The sequence below is a fragment of the Mustela putorius genome, unplaced genomic scaffold (genome assembly GCF_011764305.1).
Source record: "Mustela putorius furo isolate JIRA1106 unplaced genomic scaffold, ASM1176430v1.1 tig00000551_pilon_pilon_pilon, whole genome shotgun sequence".
Lineage (NCBI taxonomy): Eukaryota > Metazoa > Chordata > Mammalia > Carnivora > Mustelidae > Mustela > Mustela putorius.
In genome coordinates, this window is record NW_025421412.1 from 11261899 (window position 1) to 11287223 (window position 25325).

A 25325-nucleotide genomic window follows, 5' to 3' on the forward strand; every position below is an offset into this window, starting at 1 on the left:
AGGTCATGATCTCAGGATGGTGAGATCGAGCCCAGCATAGGGCTCCGTGCTCATTGTGGAGTCTGCTCAAGCATCTTTCTCGGTCTCTTCCCTTCTGCTCCTCCCTCCTGCTCACATGGCATTCTTTAAAATAAATAAAAATCTTAAAAAAAAAAAAAAAAAGACAAATGGAGGAGAAAAGAGACAAAGTGCTTGACACACAGAATCTGGTAACCAAAGCATATAAATTCAGGGACACTTGGGTGGCTCAGCTGGTTAAATGTCTGCCTTTGGCTTGGGTCATGATCCCAGAGGCCTGGGATTGAGTCCACATTAGGCTTCCTGACTTGCTTCTCCCTCTCCCTCTGTCCCCTACCCTGCTTGTGCAGACACTCTGTCAGATAAATAAATAAAATGATAAAAAAAGAAAATAGAAAGCATACTGTCTAGCCAAAACAGAAGAAAGCTAGAAATGAGAAATGAAAACAATCTTGGGAAGCTCACAAATAATGTGGATTAAAAACACTCCTAAATAACTAGTGGGTCAAAAAGGAAATCACAAGGGAAATAAGAAAATATTTTCAAAATAAAAATAAAGAACAAAATACCACCACATATGGGGTACAGCTAAACAACAGAGAAAAATGCATATAGCTCAACACCTATATTAAAAAAGACCTTAAGGGACACCTAGGTGGCTCAGTCAGTTAAGCATCTGCCTTCAGTTCAGGTCATGATCTCAGGGTCCTGGCACAGAGCCCCGAATCGAGCTCCCTGCTCAATGGGGAACTGGCTCCTCCCTCTCCCACTCCCCTTGCTTGTGCTCTCAGTCTTTCTCTCTGTCAAATAAAATCTTTAAGAAATATAAATACATACATACATACATACATACCTCAAGTCAACAACCTCATCTTCTATCTTAACGAACTTTTAAGGGGAGCCTCTGTGATAGAGTCAGTATAGCCTCCAAATCTTGATTTCAGCTAGAGTAATGATCTCAGGGTCATGGGATGGAGTCCTGCATCAGACTCCATGCCCAGCACAATCTGCTTGGTTTGCTCTCTCCCTCTACCTTTGTTTCTCTCAAGTGAATGAGTAAATCTTAAAGAAAAAAAAAAAAGGAGAAAAAAGAAAAAGGAAAGGAACTCTTAAAAAGAGCAAAAATATCCAGAGCAAGCAGAATAAAGGGAATAATAAAGACTAAACATAAATGAGGTAGAGAATTTAAAAAAGAAAGATCAATGAGATCAAATACTGGCTCTTTGAACATATCAGTAAAATTGAAAACCTTTAGTTCAAGTGACCAAGGAAAAAACACCCCGATGCCTAAATCAAGAATGAAAGAAATTATTACCAAACTTACAGAAATAAGAATAAGGAAATACTACAATCCTACCAATAAACTAGATAACTTAGATAAAAGGGACAAATTCTACATTGGACTCCCTGCTCAGGGAGGAGTCTGCTTTTCCTTCTCCATCTCCTTCTGTCCCTCCCCCAACTCATGGTCTCAATCTCTCTCAAATAACATGGTGGATCCTGGACAGGGCTACTCAGGTCAAACGGTGGAGGCAGGGCCAGGTTCGCCTCCTCACACACGAGATCCAACAAGAAAAAGCTCCTGCCCCCTTGTCCCATATACTTTCCTAGATTGACTCTGATTGGCTGATGTCACGTTTTCAGGCCTGGGCCAATCACTGTGGCAAGAAAAATGCAACTCACTGATTGGTTATCCCTTAATATCTGATGGGGAGGTGGAGCGGGGGCGGGAGGGTGGAGAAATCGGGGAGAGGGGGTTGGCAAGGTGGGGCTGGGAGTGGAAATGAGAAGCCATCCTCTGAAAAAGGAAGAATGGCTGCTCAGTAGCAAATCACAAATGTCTTCTACGCCCATTCACATTCTTCCCAGTATTTCCACCCTTACAGGAGACAAAGCCTTAAAATAAAAATCTCAAATGGCTCTCTAATCATGGAGTTGCCAGCACTCGGCTGTGGATGGTATTGCTTCCTCCACCCACCAACCCACCCAGTGGCCACCAGACCTGGTGTGTGTGTGCACAGGGACATCAGGCCTCTTCTCTGACATAAGCAAACACATGACTACTTCGCATGTAAACCTCTACAAGAAAACTAGGGTGTCGATGTAATTGATATGCCTGTAATTATCACCATTAGTACATGTGGTAGATACGTACAGAATTATCTACCTCAATACCTAATGTGATTGATACCCATGAGAATGAGATTCTCTGCCATGAAGACACACCCTTTCTTGCTTCTAATGCAATTACCTTCCTCATATAGATGGAATTGATGCCCACATGATGACTTGCTCCAGATCCATGTGATTACGCCTGTGCAATTCTCTATCACAATGATATGCCAGTGACTGAAATTCTCTTAACACAATGATATACCAGTGACTGAAACCCATGTGATTATCTGCTAAGATGATACCCATGCAAATGAAAATTGGCAAGTCCTGCAAGCTCTAATAATAACCCTCACCACAAGCCAAAACCAATGGCTAAGACTTAAAGAAAGGTTCTTTAAAAATAAAAAGGCACTTAACCATGTATATTTGTATGTATGTGGTGTGTGTGAGTGTCTATGAGGGAGAGAGACTGAGATTCATCTTTTTGCATATTTAAAACTTAGAATAGGACTATAAAAATGAAAGAAAATAAACGTCAAGGTCATTTTCAGCTCTAGAATTCTCAGATTCTAGGGTCTAATAATAACTGGTGAACTGGGGTGCTTGGGTGGCTCAGTGGGTTAAAGCCTCTGCCTTCAGCTCAGGTCATGATCCCAGGGTCCTGGGATCGAGCCCACATCAGGCTCTCTGCTCAGCAGGGAGTCTGCTTCCTCCTCTCTCTCTGCCTGCCTCTCTGCCTACTTGTGATCTCTGTCAAATAAATAAATAAAATCTTTTGTTTTTTTTAAAAAAAAAACAAAAACTGGTGAACTGTTATTGATTTCACAGGAAGTAGCAAAGTATTTATTCCACCACCAATTTGTGTTTTCGTTCACAGACGTTCCTGGTGACTTTTTTACCTTTGGGTGACCGCATAAGGAAACCAGGAGTAGAAAAGTACTGATGTAAATAATCACATACAACTGAAGGTACAGCATCCACATTTAAATCAGCAAGGCCCCATTTCCAACCCCAGAGCACGTGCCATTATTACAGACAAGGCCACACTCAGCTGTTCTTCCAGCCTCCACTGCTCCTCTTAAAAGAAACAGTCTAAGTAATAGCATGTTTGGTCATTTATCTCGCTCTTTTTTCCCAATTCGCTCTTCTGACTTTTGAGAAAAGCATGTAATATCCCCATAGAATTTGATGATTTTCTTTGTTATTGTCAAAAAATGCTAATCCATGAAGAGAACCTTTCTGGGTAATGTTAATTCAGCTGCCTGTTTTATAATAGGATTATGTTTTCCAGGATTTAAAAATCCCACTTGTTAGCTACCAAATAGACTTCTACAACAGCTATAAAATCGAATTTAATCCCTATTGGCATTAACAAAATAGCTGAGGTACAATTCATGTCTAACTACACTTAACATCCTACAATCCTCAATAAATATATAACATTTCTTTTGAAGTTATAAAAGGAAACTGTTCAGTGGATAACCAGTCTCGTGGGTCCAATCATGCAGTATCTCTAAGGCAGAACAAATGTTGTTTACATACAGTAAGGGCTACGGGAAAAATTTATTTAAACAGATTAATCCATGTTTACATGTATTAATGCTCCCTTTTCCATCATGCAAATTCGTTAAAATGATCTTCATTTCTCTCATTTTAAGAATAGTTGTGGGGGGTTAAAGAATCTAATTAGGTTCAAATAAATTTCAGGATAGAGCACTACAACAAACTTGAGGTAGAGGCTAATATTGTATTTCACTTTTCAAAGGGGAGGGCATTTTCTGGAGGGCAGGTAAAGGAAGGGAAGCAAAAGGGCCCCCAAATGACCCTGCGAACCAGTGAGAATGGTAAGCAGATTCCCTTTTGTCTCTGACTCTTCATTCCTGTATCATCCTCTCTTGGAAAATGGAGTTGAGTTGGCACTGAAGGGACTTCTGGGAATGCAAAATTCAACTGTGGTGAGACAGAGACATATTTCTCCTCCCATCCCCCCTCCCCTCCTCCTTCAGACAGGTGACTCCGGAAGCTTATGGTAGGCCAGATGGGAACAAAGATATGCTGGCAGATACTGTTTCAAGATGAAGGAGAAGAAAATAAGGAGGCTGACATGTAACATATCAAAGAATATTCAGGCACTCGGAAGTTGAACATGAATCTCAGGGCAGTCCAACCTCTTTAAAGATGCAAATTGCAGTCAAACACAGAAAACAGTAGGGTTCTGTTTATCCTTTCACAAAGGGTGCAAACTGCTAATCAGGCTCCATTGCTGGGCTGGCTACTTTGTTTATCAATAAACAGGAAGACAGTTAGACTATAATTTTCCTGCCTAGTACTGGTAGCCAAAAGGAAATGCTGGCAGCTTGGTAGTACTGAGTTCCAGTTGCATCAAAACCCAATTATTATTGTAATAATGTATGGGTGTTTGCAAGTTGCACAGGCGCGCTACACATGTCCACAGAATCATGTGAAACATATTGGCAGAGAATGAGCTTGGTGATACATGGACTAAGGGGAGCTGTCAAAATAGGCCGGTCCTCCAAGAGCTCAGCTGTGTAGTGTTGTTTAAAAACACACACACGCTGGAGGAGTTAACACGGCAGTTATGGAAATCTCCTACATGTTCATACAACACAACAAAAATATGTTTTTTTTTTTTTTTTTTACAAAAATCAAACAACAAATAGGCTTCAAATGGGAAATTTGGCTGGAATATGCTAAAATTGCCACTACAAACTGCTACCACAGAGTGCTCATATACCCTCTAAAAAAGGCATTCAAAGTTATTTCATGTCAGGAACTACCTTCCTGAGATACTATAAAACCCCAAATCTCAAATATAGCACAAGCTCCCATATCTGACATAAAACAAAAGTTCAATCGTACATGTATTTAGGCATTCAAATTATCCAAATCATGACCTTAGGGCTTTGTTTCATTTGTCTGTACAGATGCAGCTATAAGAGATTAAGATGCATTCCAAACTTCATGTAACTTCCAAGATGGGACATGACAAATATAAAACACAAAGAGAGTATATTTTCCATAACACCGTGTTTCTATTTTTTTTCAGATTTTAACAAATTTACAGTACTTCTATTAATGCTGAAATAGTACATATTTTAATAAGTTTTTATATTGATCACACGTAACTCATTTATTCATCAAATGTTTGCTGAGTACCTACTACATACCAAGCACTATGGTAAGCTATGGGGGATGCATGGGCACCCTCTTCCCTTAGCTGAGTCTACCAGGAAAGCAGATGTGGAACAAGTCATTACATTAAGGTGTAATCACTGTTATGATGAAGTAAGTCAGCAGCTCTTTTTCTGTGCACCCAACCAGTCTTCACTGCTGTGTCTGGCTCTCCAAGATGCCAAACCACAGCACCTTCCTGGCAACTTGAGATAGGGAACTATAGCTCACTTCTGCTTGGACAAAACTTGAGCAAGTGAAAAGTCAGTAAGTTCTGTATGGCTCTGATAATAACTCTTATTAGCAAGTGTAGTGACCACAAGTGAAGCTCTAGAGTGTAGAGATTCCCCACTTACCAGCTGTGTGACTTTGGGCAAGTTTGTTAAACTCTCTGTATTCCACTCTCCTTATCTGTCAATGAGAATAACAGCACCTCTTTCATAGAGTTGTTGTGCATATGAAATGAGTGGATCCATGCAAAGCATTTAGATGTAGTGCTGGCACACAGGAATAGTCTAAATGGTCTCTAGTATGGGGCCTACACCACCTTCAGCACCATGGTCAGCTCCAAGGCTCACGCCTATTAGGTCACATGCCTAAAAGAATGATTGCAGATAAATGCCTTTGGCCCAGGAATGGACCCACATTCAAAATCCAGGGAGAACCCAGGAAGAAGTTGGGATGACCCTCTGACCCTCAGAACTGAAGGCTGACATGTGCAATATGACTCCAGGGGAAATGTGGAAAAGCAAGTCACACAGAAACGAGCCCTGAGGAAGGGAGATCCTAACCAATGGGAGGTCTTTTTTTTTTTTTTTTTTTTAAGATTTTTATTTATTTATTTGACAGAGATCACAAGTAGGCAGAAAGGCAGGCAGAGAGAGAGAGGAGGAAGCAGACTCCCGGCTGAGCAGAAAGCCAGATGCAGGCCTCGATCCCAGGACCTGAGCCGAAGGCAGAGTAACCCACCGAGCCACCCACACGCCCGGGAGATCTTGATCTTTTTTCTCCCTAGCCTTTTCATATCTTGACTCCAAACTTGGCTATTTCATACCCACTTCAAGCTCTTTTGCTTTGACAGCCTATTTGGAAGTTCTTCTGTTTATTGGCCCAATTTTCTACTTTCCTTCCCCTATGCATCTAGCCATCCAAAGCTTTAAGAAAGAGCTCTTGACACTCTTGCCCCGTACCAGTTGGGTCAGGCTATCAGCCTTCTCCTGCTACTATGGAAGGCAATTAGACAATGTATAGGAAAGGCTTAGTAGAATAGCCTATTGGAGCTCAATCTGGCTTCATTCTTCTACCCTGGGAGGCTCTAAGAATTCATGTTTCACTGGGAAAGCTTGAGGCATCTTTGGGAAGCCTACTTACATTTCAGGCCAGCTCCCTGGCTCATCTTTTTCTCTAGGCTTTTCCTCTTCTGACACATGTCAAGGAAGGTTTTTTTGGCCTAGTTATCTGGACCTAATCAATACTTTCCCCCCAAATATGTGCTTCTTTGACTAGATTTGAGTGGAAATTCAGGGCACAACTGCTAACTTGCAGGTTAATTTATGACCACTGAATAACTAGCACAATTGCATCAAATGGGAAAAAGTTGCAAAAACATATTTGAAACATGGTGTAGCTTTATTAGAAAGGCAGGCTATGCCTTGGGTTAGTTCTTGACTTGACATCTGCCTCTGCAAACCACGCTTTTCTTTTCCCATTAAAACACCATCTTCCCCAACCTACACAGCAGGTATAGAAAAAGAATTAAATGATCATCATCCTGAGAAGCTCTGATGTATTTAAAAACACATGGCAAAAGTGTATTATTTCTTAATAACCTCTCTAGATCAAAATGTTAAATAATGCCTTAAAATATACCTACTAATTTATTATTGAAAAAATGGTGGTATTTAATACGTATACATTGTGGCTACAAAAACAGTAAAACTTGAAAGATCCACTATTCTTTGGTACCAAGTATGTTGAGTTGCAAAATTTCATGCTGTATCCCCTTCATTTTGGTGGTGGCTATCTTTTATGACAGAGATTTAGCAAACTGAAGCCTCCTGGGCTTATTTTGTGAAAATCACCAGAGGTCCCTTGACTAAAAAAAAAAAAAGAGAGAGAGAGAGAGAGATCTTAATTGGTAGCTAAATTTGGCATAGGACAGTTTAATGGTTTTTACTATAGATTCCAAGTTATTTCTTACTTCATTTTGGAGGAAATGACTATAGTTTCTACTTTCATAAAGTTTCAGCTCATTTAAGCTGGGTTCCTTTCTTTCAAACTTAATTTTGAACTGGAGCTCAAAGATCTGTTCTAGGCTTGAGCTTTCCATAGTCAGGTCTATCATCTTATAGATCATACTGTCGTACTTAATTGGATTCCTGGGAATCGCAGGAAAAGAAATAACTGGCGATTTGAAGCCTGCATTTCTTTGTAAAGAGATTTTGTTGAGCTCATTAAATGGAAATTGCTGACTATTATGACCCTAATAAAGATATCTGAATCCTTGCATTAAAAAGGACCCTGTTTTGAAGAATAAAACAATGAGGGGAGAAAAGGTCAGGGTTTTTTGGGGGGGGAGGTTAAAGCAATTACTCCACAAAAGGGGAAAGGTTATTTAAGGGTATGAATGGATTGATAAAAGACTGAAAACACTTTACTACTTTTATGAAAACCTGGATAGGTTTTTATATCAAAACCTTTAAGGATCAAAAAGACCTTGCAGAGTTCCTAAGCACAGTTCAGCTTTCCATACTGTTCCAAAAAGACTCACAGATACCCCAATTCCTATTGAAGAAATCTCCCAAGCTCTTAAGTCTTTTAATAAAGGCAAGGCCCCTGGGAGAGGAGCCTTCCATCCCAATTTCACACCCCTATTGAAGAGGAGTTAGCTCCCCACGCCCCTGTATACATTTAATCATTCACTGCACGTCAGTTAGCTTTCTCCCTGTAGGGAGAATACACCTCACTACCCTGCTAATTTATTTCAACCAAAGTAACAGCACAGAAGTATTTAAAATTTAGCTAAATGGATTTGTGTGTGCATATGGTAAGTACAAATAGGGGTTTAGTGTCTATGTACGTGTGTGTGTGTATATGCACGCACACGTGTTCACAAAAAAGAAGCCAAATGAAGAGAGCACAAATTAGAATACATGTGTTCAGGGTAAAAAAGGATCGTCTATCTGTTTGACAATTAAAGGCATTACAGGGGAACTCAAGAGTTAACTGCTCAAAATGATGAATGTCAGGAAATCACATTCATATTTATCAGCTGATAATAAGCCAATGGCCTTGATTGACATTTGGTTTCTCTTTTCCTTTTCTTTTCTTCTCTCCCTCTCTCCCTCCTTCTCTGTCTCTTTCTCCTTCCTTCCTTCCTCCTTTCTTTTTCTCCCTTCCTTCCCTTCTTTTCCTTCCTTCCTTCCTTTTTCTTGAGAGAGAAGAGAGTGTGTACCCATGAGTGGGGAGGAGGAGCAGAGGGAGAGAGAGAATCCCAAGCAGGCTCCATGCCCAGCACCAAGCCCAACTCGGGGCTCAATCCCATGAGATCATGGTATTTGGTGTTTCTTAATGAGCTACTCATACTCAAAAATGCAGTGACTCCAGGGTTCCCCAGTCTGACACGTAACAAGGAATGCTTTCTAAATTATTGTTTGTGAAGAGTACTTAGAAAGCGGCTTGCTGTTGGGGATGCAACTGTGCTTCCCTTGCCTGTGCAGTGTTGCCTACAGTTGTTGACTCATTCACAACGAGTAAACTTCCTTTAGGCCTCACATGCGTACTATATCCAAAGTGGATAGAGGGAGCAGAGGCATTCGAAGAACATGGCCTCACGGAATGATCCAATGGGACTTATGAAGCAGGGCAGTTGCTTAGAAGGGAAATGGCTCTCTCTTGCTTTTTGTGATGGTGGGCAGCTTTGACAAGATAGTCGCCCTGGCAGCCCTAGATCCTCTGCCAAGCAGAGCAAGTGGTGGGGAAGAGAGCTGCTGTTCCAATCCCCACCAATCAGGGCTCTCCTTGACACTATGCTAAGGGAAGCTCTGTGACAGTCCTCCTCCTGTTTCCCATAATGAAGAATATAATTGTAAATGGGTCTTTCTCAGGACCCAGACCACAGCCTAGCTCTCCCTTGTTCTAATCATTCCCATGGTGCGCAGGCCCTCACGGGAAGATCTACCTTCCTCTACTATTTTCCTACTCCCACTCTGCCAAGAAAATAAATGCAAAGTAAAAATTTATTGCTTAGCTACTCAAGAAAGATAATCTCTTCTCTGGTTTCCTAAGAAAAAATAAGTAAGATATTCCTTTTCTTTTCTTTCCCTTTTTTTTTTTTTAAAGATTTTTCTTTATTTATTTGACAGAGAGAGAGAGACAGTGAGAGAGGGAATACAAGCAGAGGGAGTGGTAGAGGGAGAAGCAGGCTTCCCGCTGAACAAGGGAGCCCAACATGGGGCTCAATTCCAGGATCCCAGGATCATGACCTGAGCCGAAGGCAGACTCTTAACGACTGAGCCACCCAGGCGCCCCAAGTAAGATATTCCTAAGATAGTTGTCTCAAGCCCCTCAGTGTTAAGAAATCTGTGAGGGAAGTAGAGAGAAAAAGTGGTGGGTTTTTTGTTTTGTTTGGTCTCGAGAGTCTTTTATTTGTCTACCATTTAAAGAGAAAGGTTAAAAAAAAAAAAACAGCAAAATTGGTAAACTCCAGCACATTTAGAACTAAAACCTACCTATGCCAATATATTACCCTATGAAAGTCAAGAATCTAAGGTATGAATCAATACCAGTGAACCTGCGCATTGCAAGGAGACTTGCAATTAATGCATCAAATCTTTGGCCAGAAGTATAGTTAAGACAATTGCTCGTTAAGTATTCATCAGTCACTCATACAGTGCTTACAGAAGGGGATATTGAGGCACAGAGAAGTGAAGTAACTACTCCACAAATTACTATTAGGACAAGGTGTTATCAGAACCCACACACAGGAAGTTTGGGTCCAATATCTGCGTTCTTGATTATCAAATTACCTTTCTCTGTGCAAGAGATATCTTTTTTTTTTTTTTAAGATTTTATTTATTTATTTGACAGACAGAGATCACAAGTAGGCAGAGAGGAAGGCACAGAGAGAGAGAGAGGAGGAAACAGGCTCCTTGCAGAGCACAGAGCCCAATATGGGGCTCGATACCAGGACCCTGGGATCATGACCCGAGCTGAAGGCAGAGGCTTTAACCCACTGAGCCACCCAGGTGCCTCTGTGCAAGAGATAAATCTTAAGGAACATACATTTATTCTCCCAAATTTTCTACACTTTATTCCTTTAAGAACAATACCACTATTTAAAAAAGAATTTCTATAGCACTTGAGAGTTTATGAAGCGCTTTTCTATTTGAGCCTCACAGCTAGTCCTGTGGTAGTCAGTGCAGGCTGCATTATCACCTACCTCATGGGACACAGAAGGAAATAGAGGCTCTTGAGATTATAGACTCAAGTTTCCTGATTAGATAGTATTAAAACTGGGAAATTTAAATAGACTTTCTGTTGTTAAGTCCACTGAACTGGGTTCCTGGTCCCAAATCAAGGTGCCCACAAGTGACATCCCAGATTTTATTACCTTAGGTTCCCATAGAAAAGCCTTCCTTGAATTACAATTCAGAGTTCTTCCTTTGGCTTCCTGAAGGGTAAGTGTAAGACCCTTCATGACTATAAACTCCTAACACATCCCATTACATATAAATTAAATTGGAAAAAAAATAATACCATGTTCATTTAAGTTGCCCTTGTCCTTCAGAAGGGATCTTTCTCTCAGGAATTATTATTATTTTTTAAAGATTTTATTTATTTATTTGACAGAGAGATAGAGAGTACAAGTAGGCAGAGCAGCAGAGAGAGAGGGAGAAGCAGATTCCCCGCTGAGCAGGGAGACCAAAGCGGGGCTCAATCCCAGGACCCTGGGATCATGACCTGAGCCGAAGGCAGCCGCTTAACCAACTGAGCCACCCGGGTGCCCCTCTCTCAGGAATTATTACAGGGGATCTGAAGACATAAGGAGACATTTCTCCAGGAAGGTGAAACATAAAATACTGGATGCTTCTGAACATATTTAGAAGAGATTTAGATAATTAGTGAAGACATAAGTTTTGACTTAATGATAACTAAGTACAAAACAAAGTCAGGAAAAAAAAAAAAGATCATTTTGAATTCCCAGGGAAACAACAGGTTGGCAGGGGCAAAAAAAGGTAATCAGCTTATTATTACATAGTTAATCTCTAAATAGTTTTTACTCTGAATACTAATCTTATCAAAGTTAAATAAAATTTTATTGGATGATTGAGGGATGAGGGAATTCACAAATAACAGTGAGGAGGTTGGTGGTGGGGTAAATCCCATTGTAAAGAATCAGTATCATACCTGAAATTGAAAAAAAATTCAAGAAGTATATCACTTAGAGATAGGGGAGTTATTGCCACAATAGTAACTTAGAAGAGATAAAAGGGACTGTGTTTGGAGGGGAGAAATGATGTTTAGGGGCTGCTTCATCTCATAACTATTTGCCTCTTTATGTATAAATACGAATTTTAGCCTATTCTTTTTTTGTTTGTTTGTTTTTGTTTTTATTTTTTTGTAGACTATTCTTTTTAAGTTTATCATTTTTTTTAAAGATTTTATTTATTTATTTGACAGAGAGAAATCACAAGTAGTTGGAGAGGCAGGCAGAGAGAGAGAGGAGGAAGCAGGCTCCCTGCCAAGCAGAGAGCCCCATGCGGGACTCGATCCCAGGACCCCGAGATCATGACCCGAGCCGAAGGCAGCGGCTTAACCCACTGAGCCACCCAGGCGCCCCTTAAGTTTATAATTTTTTAAAAAATTCTTAAAGGATAGGTATTTTACTTTGGCAATGTGGCAAATCACATTCTCTAAAGGGCCATCCAACCATAAAATGGACACATTTCAACATAAGTACTTTTAACTGCCTTGATGGACTCATAAGAACATAAGGCCAGTGTAAGACAACAACATAAAATGGAGTTGACTTCTGATTTATGAAGGATCAGAAAAATAAGAAAGCTTGGACCTAAATACCTGTATCAGACCTGGTATCTGGATCCTAAGCCTGAGATTATTGAAAAGTTGGGGGAGAACAAACTGGGACTCCAAATTAGTAATATCCCTGACTATAGCAGAAGCAAACACAAATTCTTGGAGGAAAACCTTCCCATTTTAGGCCTTTGGGATTTCCAAGAATTAGTTCTAATCAATATGGGTTCATAAGTATGAGTCAGTGAAAAACAAAAAATGATTTAAAGGCAAAAATAATTGAAATTGGTGGTGCCTGGTTGGCTCAGTTAGTAGAGCATCCAACTCTTGATCTCAGGATCATGAGTTCGAACCCCACATTGAGCATGGAACCTACTTAAAGAAAAAGAAATAATTGAAACTGTCAGATTCAGAATCGACCAAGTAGATAGGAAAAAAGTCAAGAGAACTTCTAGATATGAAAAATATATCAATTAAAATACAAAGCTCAGAGGATGGGTGAAACAGATTAAACACAATTGAAGAGAATGAAAAAAGTGTTGGCCAGATATGAAAAACTAACTAGCAGTGTAGCACAGACAAGAAAATAGAAAATGTGAAAACATACTAAGAGACAGGAAGAATAGAAAGAATGGAATAGAAGCAATATCGAATTGTTAATGGTAGAAATTTTATAGAACTGATAAAAGACGTGAATCCACAAATACAAGAAAAGCACTGCATACTAAGTAAAGGAAGGAAAAGGAGAAAGAAGGAAAGAAGGAATAAGCCAACGCCCAGTCAATATTTTCTTAAGATTTTATTTATTTATTTATCTCTTTGAGAGAGTGTGTGTGGGGAGAGGGAGAAAGAAAATCTCAAGCAGACTCTACACTCAGTGTAGAGCCTGACAGAGGGCTCAATCTCATGACCCTGAGATCATGACCTGAGCCAAAACCAAGAGTCAGGTGCTTAACCAACTGAGCTACCAACATGCCCCAACACAGTCAATATTTTAGTGAAACTTCAGTACACCAAATAAAAGAAGATCTTAAAAGCAGCCAAGGAAGAAAAGACAAGTAACTTTGCTTACAACAGAGTTCCCAACAGCAATAATAGAAACCAAAAGACAATGGAGTAATTATCTTCAAAGTTTTGAGAGAAAATAACTGTCAGTCTAGATTACACTACCTAGCCAAACAACAAAGACATTTCAAACAAATAAAAACTGAGTTCACCATCAACAAAACTACTATTGGGGAAACTCTGAAGGAGGTATAGCAGGAGAAAGAAAGATGACCCTAGGGAGAAGGTCTGAGGTGTAAAAGAAGAAATAATGAGCAAGTTAAAGAAGTGATAAAATATGTAGGTTAATCTAAATAAATGCTACATATATATAAAATAATGATAGCAATGATATAAAATTGTGAGATTAAAAAGAAATAATTGGAATATGAGGCAAAAGTAACATCGATTACAAGGGAGAGGACTGGGTTTAAAGTTTTCTAAAACTCTTGTGTTGTCCAAGAAGAAGGTGCAGGTTAACTTTAGCTTTGTTAAGTATACTGGTAACATTTCAAGAGTAACCAATAAAAATTAGAAATACAGTCACAACTTATAAACTAAGAGGGGAAAACATGGACTAAGAAAAATAAAAAAAGTCAAATAATCTCCAAAAGGCTGGAAAAATGAGAAAAAAATAACATAGAAAGATGAGATAAATACAGCAAAAAATAATGGTATATTTAAATATAAATTTATCAGTAGTTACATTAAAAGTAAGTAGTGGGATGTCTGGCTGGCTATAGGTGGAACGTGCGACTCCTAATCTTGGGGTTATGAGTTCAAACCCCACACTGGGACTGGGTGTAGAGATTACTTAAACAAAAAAAATAAAAAGTGGGGCACCTGGGTGGCTCAGTGGGTTAAAGCCTCTGCCTTCGGCTCAGGTCATGATCTCAGGGTCCTGGGATCAAGCCCCACATCAGGCTCTCTGCTCAGCGGGGAGCCTGCTTCCCTTCCTCTCTCTCTGCCTGCCTCTCTGCCTACTTGTAATCTCTGTCTGTACAATAAATAAAATCTTTTAAAAATAATAATAAATAATAAAAAGTAAGTGGATTAATGTTCCAGTTAAAAGACACAGATTGTCCACACAGTTATGAAATTTTTTTAAAAATAGGAGACATATAGAAACATTAAGATATGGACAAGTTGAAAGCAAAAGGCTAAAATAACACACTGGGCAGGTGCTAACCGAAAGGAAGCTGGTGTATTTATATCAGGCCACAGAAACTTGAAGGCAAAAACATTTTAGTGCATAATAATAAATGATTCAATGTACAGGGAGGATATAATAATTCTGAATTTGTAGACACCCAGTAACATAGGCTCAAATACCAGCGGCAAAAATTCATAAAACTACAGGGGGAAATTGGTAAATTATCCAATGGAGGCTAAATTTCAACTAGCTTCTCAATTACTGATATATCAAGCAGATAAAAATCAGTAAAGATTTGGGTATTTGAGTAACAGAAATCTACATATTCTTCTTAAGCACTCATGAAACATTTACAAAGATGGCTCATGTAAAGCAAAGCTCAGCGTATTTCTAAAAACCAGCATTATTCAGATCATTCTTTGACCATTAATCAACCAAGCTAGAGGTCAGCAATTAAAGAATAAGTGAGAAATCTCTCCTATGCTTGAAACTTCAAAAATGCAAAGTCCCTGCTACTCAAACTGTGGTCTGTGGACCACTCGTCCACAAACTCTGACCATGACCATGACACTAGGACGTACATATGAAACAGGGAGTTATGAATTTAGAAACATCTATAGTATTTGACATTGTTGTGACACCCAAGCAGCATTTAATTTTTCTAGAAATTCTTTTTTTTTGTTTTGTTTTGTATTTTATAAGTGTCAGTTAGCAATAGATTAGAAGTGCTTAAAAAAACAAAATAAAAAGGTGCCTGGGTGGGTCAGTAGGTTAAAGCCTCTGTCTTCGGCTCAGGTCATGATCCGAGGGTCCTGGGATAGAGCCCCATATTGGGCTCTCTGCTTGGCAGGCAGATTGCTTCCTCTCCTTTCTTTCTCTCTCCCCTGCCTCTCTGCCTACTTGTGATCTCTGTCTGTCAAATAAATAAATAAAAGCAAAAACAAAAACAAAATAAAGTAACAACAAATAAAAATAACCAAATCGTTTCTTCACCACAGAGAGCCTGGCATGCACTCTTTGGAAGCTCCTGGATTAAGCAAAAGATCAAAATGTAAATTTAAAAAAGCTTAGAACCAGGGCACCTGGGTGGCTCAGTCAGTTTAGCGTCCGTCTGACTTGTGATTTTGGCTCAGGTCATGATCTCCTGGGTCATGAGATAGAGCCATGCCCCATCCTCCTCATCAGGCTCCTCACTCAGCAGAATCTGGTTGGGATTCTCTCTCTTTCTCTCTCTCTCCTTCTACCCTTCTCCCAATTCATGCACATATGCACTCACCTTCTCAAACAAATAAATTTTTGAAAAAATACTTAGAACCAAATGAGAATAAGAAATGCATGTTCTTATAGACCTATCTGCTTAGATTTTAATTTTCTACTTTTTGCCTGTCTCATTACCAGCCTTTGAGTCCTCTGAGTTGGGGACCATGCAATCATCTTTGTTCCCCTCCATCTTGCCACAGTGCCTGGTTGAGTAGATCCTCAATATTTATTTAGATACTGAGTGCCTAAATTTACATATTTAAGCTTAAATATAAATACATTTAAATATTTGCTTATATATTTATTCAACTAAAATAGCAGCCCTGGAATTCTGTCTCCATTTATTCCACTCCTACGTTCTTGGCCCCACCCAAGTATCATGGAGATTCACCAGAAACCTGCATTACTTGGCTTATTTTCACTGTGTCCCAGCAAGCAGTGGCTTATGCAGTCCTATAGATCCTCTTGCATTTAACAATGAAAAGGAAAAGATAAAAGGGGAGTGGAGACTGTCTTTTCATCATCCACACTTGGGAAGGTGAGCTGGTAGTGCCATGACATGAAGGAACTACTTAAACACAAATTGGATTAGCAGGACAGGATTAGAGCCTGCTGGAAGGTATTATACACTTATAAACTGCTCTATGGAAACTCCTTTTGTTTTCATTACAAGCCCATATTCCACTGTGTCAATCAAATGAAATATTGAATGAGTCTACTAATAAAAAAAAGAAATAAAATGAGATATAAAATGAAGCAACTTAAGTTTTAATAGTGCCAAGGAAGTTGATTAGACAATAATAGTTCAGTTTAGCAAAACTATAATTAGAACATCTGAAACAAAAAAAAAGGAGAACATCTGAAATGAGTTTTAATATGGATTTCTTCTTAAGAAATAAACTCCTTAAAAATGGTCTCCCTCTTGTTCATCAAGAAGACTAATAATTCAATAAGAAATATGATTAAAAGGTGACTTTAACAAAGAAAAAAGGAATGTATGTGCAATATGTGAGAAGTTTCAGATGTATCTGGTCATTTCAAATGAACTGAAGTCCCTAGGTCTAAATAGATTACAATCCCAGGATACTCAAAGAATTTGCGGAGGTGCACATAAGAGCTCCCATCAGTAATCTTTGAGAAACCATGGAGTACACAAAGGTGACAAAAGAGAAAAGCCAAGCTACAAACTTGTCAAGAAAGGGGGAAAAGTTTAATTATGGGATTATGCAGACAGGTGAACTTGAGGCTACTCCTAATTCTAGGAGATTCAAATCTAAGTTCTATATTTAATGGCACTGTGACCTTGGACATAGCTCAAAATTGCTGTGAGGATTAAATGAGATAATATATTAAAAAGCATTTAATATAGCGCCTCCTACATAGAAAAATCTGGTAAATGGTAGCTGTTAACTATTTTTCTATCTCCAGCACTTCAAAATGAAGATGTTAATAACTAGGTACTATATGGGTTCTTCAAGATCAAGTCTCATCTGCTTAACCTTGTTTTTCTAGCAAGGTTTAAGTGCAGGGGGAGAAGGTACTTCTAGGCATGTAAATTGGGATGGTATCTTTATTTTGAAATGGCATTAGATAAAAAAAATCTCTTGTAATATCCTTATGAAAAGACTGGATTTTAGAAGGGTTAAGTGACTGAATAGCTATACTCACAGTATTGATTCATGAAACTGACCTCTCCATGCCTCAGTTTCTATCTGTAGAAATAGTGTAATAATAGTACCTCACTCGGTTGTTATACAAATTAAAGCCCTTAGAACAGTGCCTGGCATTTAGTCAGCACTATACAAATATAACATGAACAGAAGCTTTTAGCTGCATGCTTGCACAGTACTTGGCTCCAACCTCTTCAAAGTTTCCATCAGAAACTTGTTAAATTTTCATAGGATATACTAGTCAAATTCTCAAATGCTATAAATGATGAATGATGAAATCAAAATCCAAAAAGACCTTGATAAGTAAGGGCTATGAAATAAAATATATGAGATAAAATTAAGAACAAGATAGAAATTTTAAAGAAAAAAAATTTTTTTACAAGCCTAGCTTGTAATTTAATTAATGGAAAGTTTAACTGCATTAAGAACTGGAGTGTCCTTTAGGGTATTTGGGTGGCTCAGTGGGTTGAGCCTCTGCCTTTGGCTCAGGTCATGATCGCAGGTCCTGGGATTGAGCCCCACATCGGGCTCTCTGCTCAGCAGGGAGCTTGCTCCCCCCCTCTTTCTGCCTGCCTCTCTGCCTACTTGTGATCACTCCCTCTGTCAAATAAATAAATAAAATTTAAAAAAAAAAGAAAAGAAAAGAAAAAAAGAACTGGCGTGTCCTGATGAAGACACTGTCTGGATAGGAATGCAAAGACAGTGGGCACAGCTGGCCCATCATGAATTCTTTCTTCCCCTTTCCTTCTTCAGCTTCCTCGTAAGTAGAGGCACTGGGTAGAAGGATGAACTTGAGATCACAGGTGAACAATAAGAAAATGTGAAGCAAGAATGGACCATATTTCTAACTTATCTGGGTGGCAGGAAATATCCTCCAGTGGATATGGGAAGATAGCCTCAAGATTTGTAAAGAAATATAATTAGAAGTTTATCAGGGTACCTAATGGCTCACTGTGCTACATGCTAAAATAAATTCCCCTCTAATCATGATTATTACAGGACTTATCTAATCTATTTCCTATAGGAAATCAAGCTACTCCCAGGCATTTTATCAAACTTTTTCCTCATAATAATCCCTGTCTCTGACAAAAGAAGATTTTGTCATCCCACAGTATAGATAAGAAATTGAGGCAAAGAAGTAAAGTGAATTGCCCTGGGTCACAAAGAAATGAAATTACAATTTAGTATCTAATCTTAGAGTGCACTACATGAGTTTTGGAAGGGAGCATACTGGAAGCACATTATATCCTTCAAGAAAAGGCCTATTTACCTTAATCTCTGGGAAAAAGAAGATTAATTGTATTTTCCTTGGGGCATGCCAAAGATGTCGAGGAGACGTTTTAGATTCCACATACTTCTTCTAATCCTTTTCCAAATACTTGGAAAGTCTTGATTTGACCATTAGGAAGATGCTGGAAGTTAACTTTTTCTTTTTTAATTAAGGCAAATATTTGTTTGCTAGGCCCTCCAAGGAAAGCAATTAATCAAGAAAGCTATATAGTACAGCCATGCTATTTCAGATCACTTAAGACAAGAAAGTGTACAGATAGGCATGAATCCAGATGGTCAGCTCCCTCTGTCCCCCAGCCCTACAATCTCTTCCCAGACAACCTTACTGTCTAGGGACTAGACAGAAGAAGGTCAAGGAAAAACATGTTTTTAACTCAAAAAGTTCCATGCAGACATAAATTATTGCTATAATGATTTATACCTAATTATTTCACCTAATTACAGAAGAAATCCATTTTCATTATAAAAACCTGGAAAACAAAGTTAGGCAAAACATAAAAGCACCCATTAGCCACCATCCAGTAAGAAACTTTTGTACCTGCTTGCAATGGATATTTTTTAAGGCTTAGTTCTCTGGTCAGGCCATGAGGAAATCAGCCAAAAGCTGCAACCTTAAGGTTCTGCAGGTAGTTTTCCTTAAACTAAGTAGGGAAAATGGTGACTTCTTTGTAGAAGTCTTTTATTTTCTTGGCACTTTCCCCAGAAGAGATAAGGCCATTTCTCTATATTAAAAAGAAGTAAATTCCTGAGGCACCTGGGTGTGGCTCAGTCAGTTGAGCATCAGACTCTTGGTTTCAGCTCAGGTCTTTATCTCAAGGTCATGAGTTCAAGCCCTGCATTGGGCTGGAGCATGGAGCCTACATAAAAAAAGAAATAAACTCCTGGTTGTATCTTACTGGTCTAAAAAATTTACATCACAATTCTTGGATTAACTCATTTAGCCAAACTGATAAATTGCATAGCCAAAAAGGATTGAGTGTATCTTTATTAATATATGTTCACAGTCACATATACTGAAAGTCATAATTTTAAGTATATTTTGGTTGTGTTCTTCCTTTCTCTTGGAGAAAAGAGATACACACACACTCAGAATTGAGAGAAAGGCTGGGTCAAGAATATATTAGTAACCAATAAAAAGGTGACTATGGTAGAATCTTTGCAACTAGTAAGCCATGCTTCAAGATAGCACCAAGTATCAATCCATTTATTTTTCCCATCCTAAGTACAAATCATGCCATTACCTTTTTGTTCATTGCCACACCATCCTCGCAGTCAAGCACTGCACAATCTACATTCAGGGAGGGAATCTTCTTTATTTTCTTTTCATCATTTCCAGGTACGTAGAGCACGGCCCTCCGTGGAATATACCTGTGATGGGATGAGGAACTATATCCAAGCCTGGGCACATCAGCTGCCAGAAGTGGTTTCCTGCAGGAGACATAATTGGGGTTAGGCTAGAATAGAATCTATTCACAATTTTTTAAAAAACCTTATTTTAATGCAAAATTAAAATAGAAAACACGATCATCTATTTTAATTTCAGCAGATCACAATCACATATAACAACTAGAAAAACAATAACAGAAATAGCCAAGAAACAAAATGTTATTTTGGCTGAAGTTTTTTTTTTTTTTTTAAGATTTATTTTTATTTATTTGACAGAGAGAGAGGGAGAGATCACAAATAGGCAGAGAAGCAGGCAGAGTGAGAGGGGGAAGCAGACTCCCCTCTGAGCAGGGAGCACGATGTGGGGCTTAATCCCAGGACCCTGAGATCATGACCTCAGGGTCATGAGGAAGAGGCTTAGCCACTGAGCCACCCAGGTGCCCCCATTTGGGAAGTTTAAAAAATATATAGCTGTTTATTGAGATGACTTTCCGACAAAAGAAGGAATGTGTACCTATTTCATCTTGGAAAAACACTTCCAGTATTAACATATTATCAAGATAGTACTCTTGGACAAAAAGATAAAGAAATTTATATCCAGAAGGTCCTAAAAAACATAACTATCTACAATTGTATACAAACAGAAGCAGAAAACAAACAGCCTATGTAAGCATTAGTCTACAGCCCTTTCCATGCCAATGAGTGTCAAGTAGACAAAAAAGTGATTCAAGTTCAATTTTATTAACAGGATGGTTAGCTGCTTCATAAGTGAGCAGAAAGAATAACAAATGGGAAAAGATCATTACTAGCTCTAGAATGATGGGCAACTTCATTACTGAAAACTTCAGATCCCTCGTCAATAAAAACAATATTAATTTTGCAGATTGTTGAGAGGATTCAGTAAAAGAAAAGAAGGCATATGAAGTGCTCAGTGAAAGCCTTGCAGATGTGGTAGGGGGCATACCAGGAGTATAGACTGCTATTATTCTTAGTGGAAAAACTGTCAGTAGTCCCTACCTGATTCTGACCCCTGTTCTCTCCTTTCATTCCCTCCAGGACTCAGTTTAGCCTCCTTTAGCCTCCAAGCCTCCAACAGGAGTTGGTCAGAAGCTTGTTTGGCTCATTACAGCCTCACCCTAACTTGGTCCATAATTTGGTGCTGGGAAAACTATGGTTTAGCCCATAATATATGGTACAAGAGAATGAGATCAGGACCAGTTACATAATTTGTGGGCCCAGAGTAAAATGAAAATACAGACCATTGTTCAAAATTTATTAGGAATTTTAAGATAGTGACAGAAGAACATCAAATCAAGCACCAAATGCTTCTTCTTCTTCTTCTTCTTCTTCTTCTTCTTTTTTAAGATTTTATTTATTTATTTGACAGAGAGAGAGATCACAAGTAGGCAGAGAGGCAGGCAGAGAGAGAGGGGGAAGCAGGCTCTTCCCAAGCAGAGAGCTCAATGCGGGGCTCAATCCCAGGACCCTGAGATCATAACCTGAGCCGAAGATAGAGGCTTAACCCATGAGCCACCCAGGCATCCCGCACCAGACGCTTCTAAGCACAGAACGATGTGTGACTGTCCAGGTCACATAGCTATGAAGCCAGCCCTCCCCATAACAGACAAGCTCTATGTCATGAATCACCCAGTTAAGGCAAGGTTAAGGCTACAGCAAGTCAGAAACACCCTAATGTTTTACTCTACCCTGAGTAAACAGCATCATCCTCTCCAGAAATGTATCAGCTATACTTTTCATGAAAGCCCTTTCTGGAAATTCTCCTATGTTAATGCCATCAAATATTTTGCATGGTTGTAACATTTTGCCATGATCAGTGTACCATGTGACAATGAATCTCAAGAAAAATCATTCAGTCTTTGGTGGCCTACCAATTTTGTGTGTGGCACCTCATTCATTCTTGTAGCCAACCTTAATACACTATAAAACTTGAATCCAAGTCTTATTTTTCCACAGCATAAGCATTGTGCTACATTAAGTATGGTGAGATACAGATGGATTTTTTTTTTTAATTCATTTATTTGTAAGAGTGAGAACAGGCAGAGTGGCAGGCAGAGGCAGAATGGAGAAGCAGGCTCAAGGAGCCCGATGTGGGACTCGATCCCAGGATGCTGGGATCATGACCTGAGCCGAAGGCAGCGGCTCAACCAACTGAGCCACCCAGGCGTCCCACAGATGGATTTTTAAAAGGGTACTTGTCTTAGGGTGCCTGCATGCCTCAGTTGGTTGGTTTTGGTTCAGGTCATGATCTCAGGGTTGCAAGACTGAGCCCCAAATTGGGGTCTGTGCTCAGTGGAATCTACTTGGGATTCTGTTTTTCCCTTTCCCTCTGCCCCTTCTGCATGCCTATTCTCTCTCTCTGAAATAAATAAAATCTTTAAAAAAGTAGACCTGTTTTATAAGACATTTTAATATATTATGAAAATAATACATATTATGGCCAGCTAGTTAAAGAATAACCAAAATATCTGTCATTGTTGTTGCCCTGACTCAAAATATCTGGTTTATCTTTACAAAGGGAGAAAATATAATGATACAATAGCAAGAATCACATTTTACTTATTCATACTGGAAACAAAAATTTGCAACATATTCATTTCCTTAAAATTGGTTAAAATGCAATGAAAGGAGATGAAACCTTATTTACCAAGAAATGTTTGGGGTCAAAACTACTTTTCATCAGAATTTGTTGTAACTGCATATGTGAAACCCAAAAAGAGGACCGAGAATGGCTCTAGTGGAAAGACCTTCCTAAATGTCTCACTTCACCTGACAGAGATATCTGGACATCTCTGTTCACTGGCAACTGACCTTCATTTCATGAAAACTGAGATTTCCTCCATGTGAAATAGCTTCAGACCACCATTTTGGATCCAGCCACTGTGGTCTCCAAGCTACACTATTTGAGTATCAAGCCTGAGCTCCCAGAGACAGCTCATGTTGTAAATCATACCACCATCAGATGCTAAACACCAGAGCAAATCATTCCTAGCACATTTACATGAAGTGTAATTTTAAGACAGATGATCATTTAAAAAAAATCTGCCACTGTTAATGATGTTTCTGGTTTCCCAGATAGTCTTCTAAATCATTAAAACATTGTTTTGCTTATATCTTCCCCTGCTTAAAACACGTCAACAGCTTACTACCTATAGGATTTAGTTCACTCTTTAAAAAGACAAAATATATATATATATACATATATGTATATACATATATATATATATAATTTATTTATTTGAGAGAGAAAGAGAATAAGAAAGACAGCATGAGAAGGGGGAGAGTCAGACGGAGAAGCAGACTCCCTGATGGGCAGGGAGCGCGATGAGGGACTCTATCCAGCGACACCAGGATCATGACCTGAGCCAAAGGCAGTAGCTTAACCAACTGAGCCACCTAGGTGCCCAGGATTAAATTCCCTCTCAGCTGATATCCCCTTTCTCAACTTATATCCCAATATCGCCACTCAGTAAGTATCTACCCTAGGAAACCTAGATTTTGACTGTCTCTACAACATGCTAGTCATTGTTTCCAGAATACCTTTGCTTCTGTGTGCTTCTGCTGAATCTTGAGTCTTTCTTTCTTTAATTCTTTCTTTCTTTCCTTAATTCTCTCATCTTTAAACTTTTACAGCATTCATCACTCACAACCAAACCAGACTGCTATCAAGGACAAATTTCTGCTAATAAGGCTAAAGTTAATCAAGGTGGCAGAAGTGTTCTGGAAAGGCAACTGATGATACAAATCAAAAGACTTCAAAAGTTTCCTGTTTTCGACACAGTCATTTCAAGTTATTTGACAAAATTCTTTTTGGGAATTGTTACAGACTAAATGTTTGTGTCTCCCTAAAATTAGTATGTTGAAATATAATCCACAGTGTATTTGGAGGCCTTTGCACAGTGATTAAGTCTTGAGGGCTTTGCCCTTAGAAAAAAGGCCCCAGAGAGCTCCCTGCCCCCTTACGTCATGTAAGGGTATGGTGAAAAGACTGACATCATCTACAACCAGGAAGTGAGTTCTCAACAGACACCAAATCTGTCAGAGCCTTGATCTTGGACTTCCCAGCCTCCAGAACTGCAAGAAATAAATTTTCCTTGTTTACAAGCCACCCCCACAAAAAAGAAAAGAATTAGGAATAAGACTACATAAGTATAGTATTAAGAAACTGAAAACATGGGACGCCTGGGTGGCTCAGTTGGTTGAGCAGCTGCCTTCGGCTCAGGTCATGATCCCGGCGTCCTGGGATCGAGTCCTGCATCGGGCTCCTTGCTCGGCAGGGAGCCTGCTTCTCCCTCTGCCTCTGCCTGCCATTCTGTCTGCCTGTGCTTGCTCTCTCCACCCCCTCTCTCTGATAAATAAATAAAATCTTTAAAAAAAAAAAGAAACTGAAAACAACTTTTAGGTCCAACAGTGGGATGAATTATAGTATGTATATTCAAGGAATATGATGCTATTGTTAAGAATTACATTTATAAAAATACTTGATGTTGGGGTACCTGGGTGGCTCAGTGGGTTAAAGCCTCTGCCTTTGGCTCGGGTCATGATCCCAGGGTCCTGGGATCAAGCCCCACATTAGGCTCTCTGCTCAGCCGGGAATCTGCATCTCTCTCTCTCTCTCTGCCTGCCTCTCTGCCTACTTATGATCTCTGTCTGTCAAATAAATAAATAAATAAAATCTTTTAAAAACCCAACTTGATGTTAAGACAAATACTGTTATCTTTTTTTTTTAAAGATTATTTATTTATTTATTTGACAGACAAAGATCACAAGTAGGCAGAGAGGCAGGTAGAGAGAGAGGCAGGCTCCCCGCTGAGCAGAGAACCTGACTCAGGGCTCGATCCCAGGACCCTGGGATCATGACCCGGGCTGAAGGCAGATGCTTAACCCACTGAGCCACCCAGGTGCCCCCAATTACTGTTATCTTAAACAGAGGTTATAACATTTTATATGCAATAACATCTGAACTTTGTGAAAGATACAAGGGAAAATATCTGAAAGGAAATACATCAAAAGTTTGGGATGCCCCTAAACTGTAGAATTTGGGTTTAAGATTTTTCTGCTTCTGCACTTTTTTTTTCCCGTTTTGCATATTTACTAGAAAGAGCACCACACTTTTTTTTTATTCCTTTTTTTCAAGTTTTGTG

The 25325-nt window shown here is 39.2% G+C and overlaps 1 protein-coding gene across 3 annotated transcripts in view; it reads right to left on the reverse strand.

The window, feature by feature from the left end:
• Positions 1-25325, reverse strand: part of CLYBL (citramalyl-CoA lyase) — a 255788-nt gene that overhangs the window by 83930 nt on the left and 146533 nt on the right. For all 3 annotated transcript variants that reach the window (XM_013053116.2, XM_004746085.3, XM_013053115.2), the window contains one exon: positions 20019-20205. In XM_013053116.2, the coding sequence (XP_012908570.1) occupies positions 20019-20205 (187 nt within the window). The remainder of the gene's footprint in view (positions 1-20018; positions 20206-25325) is intronic.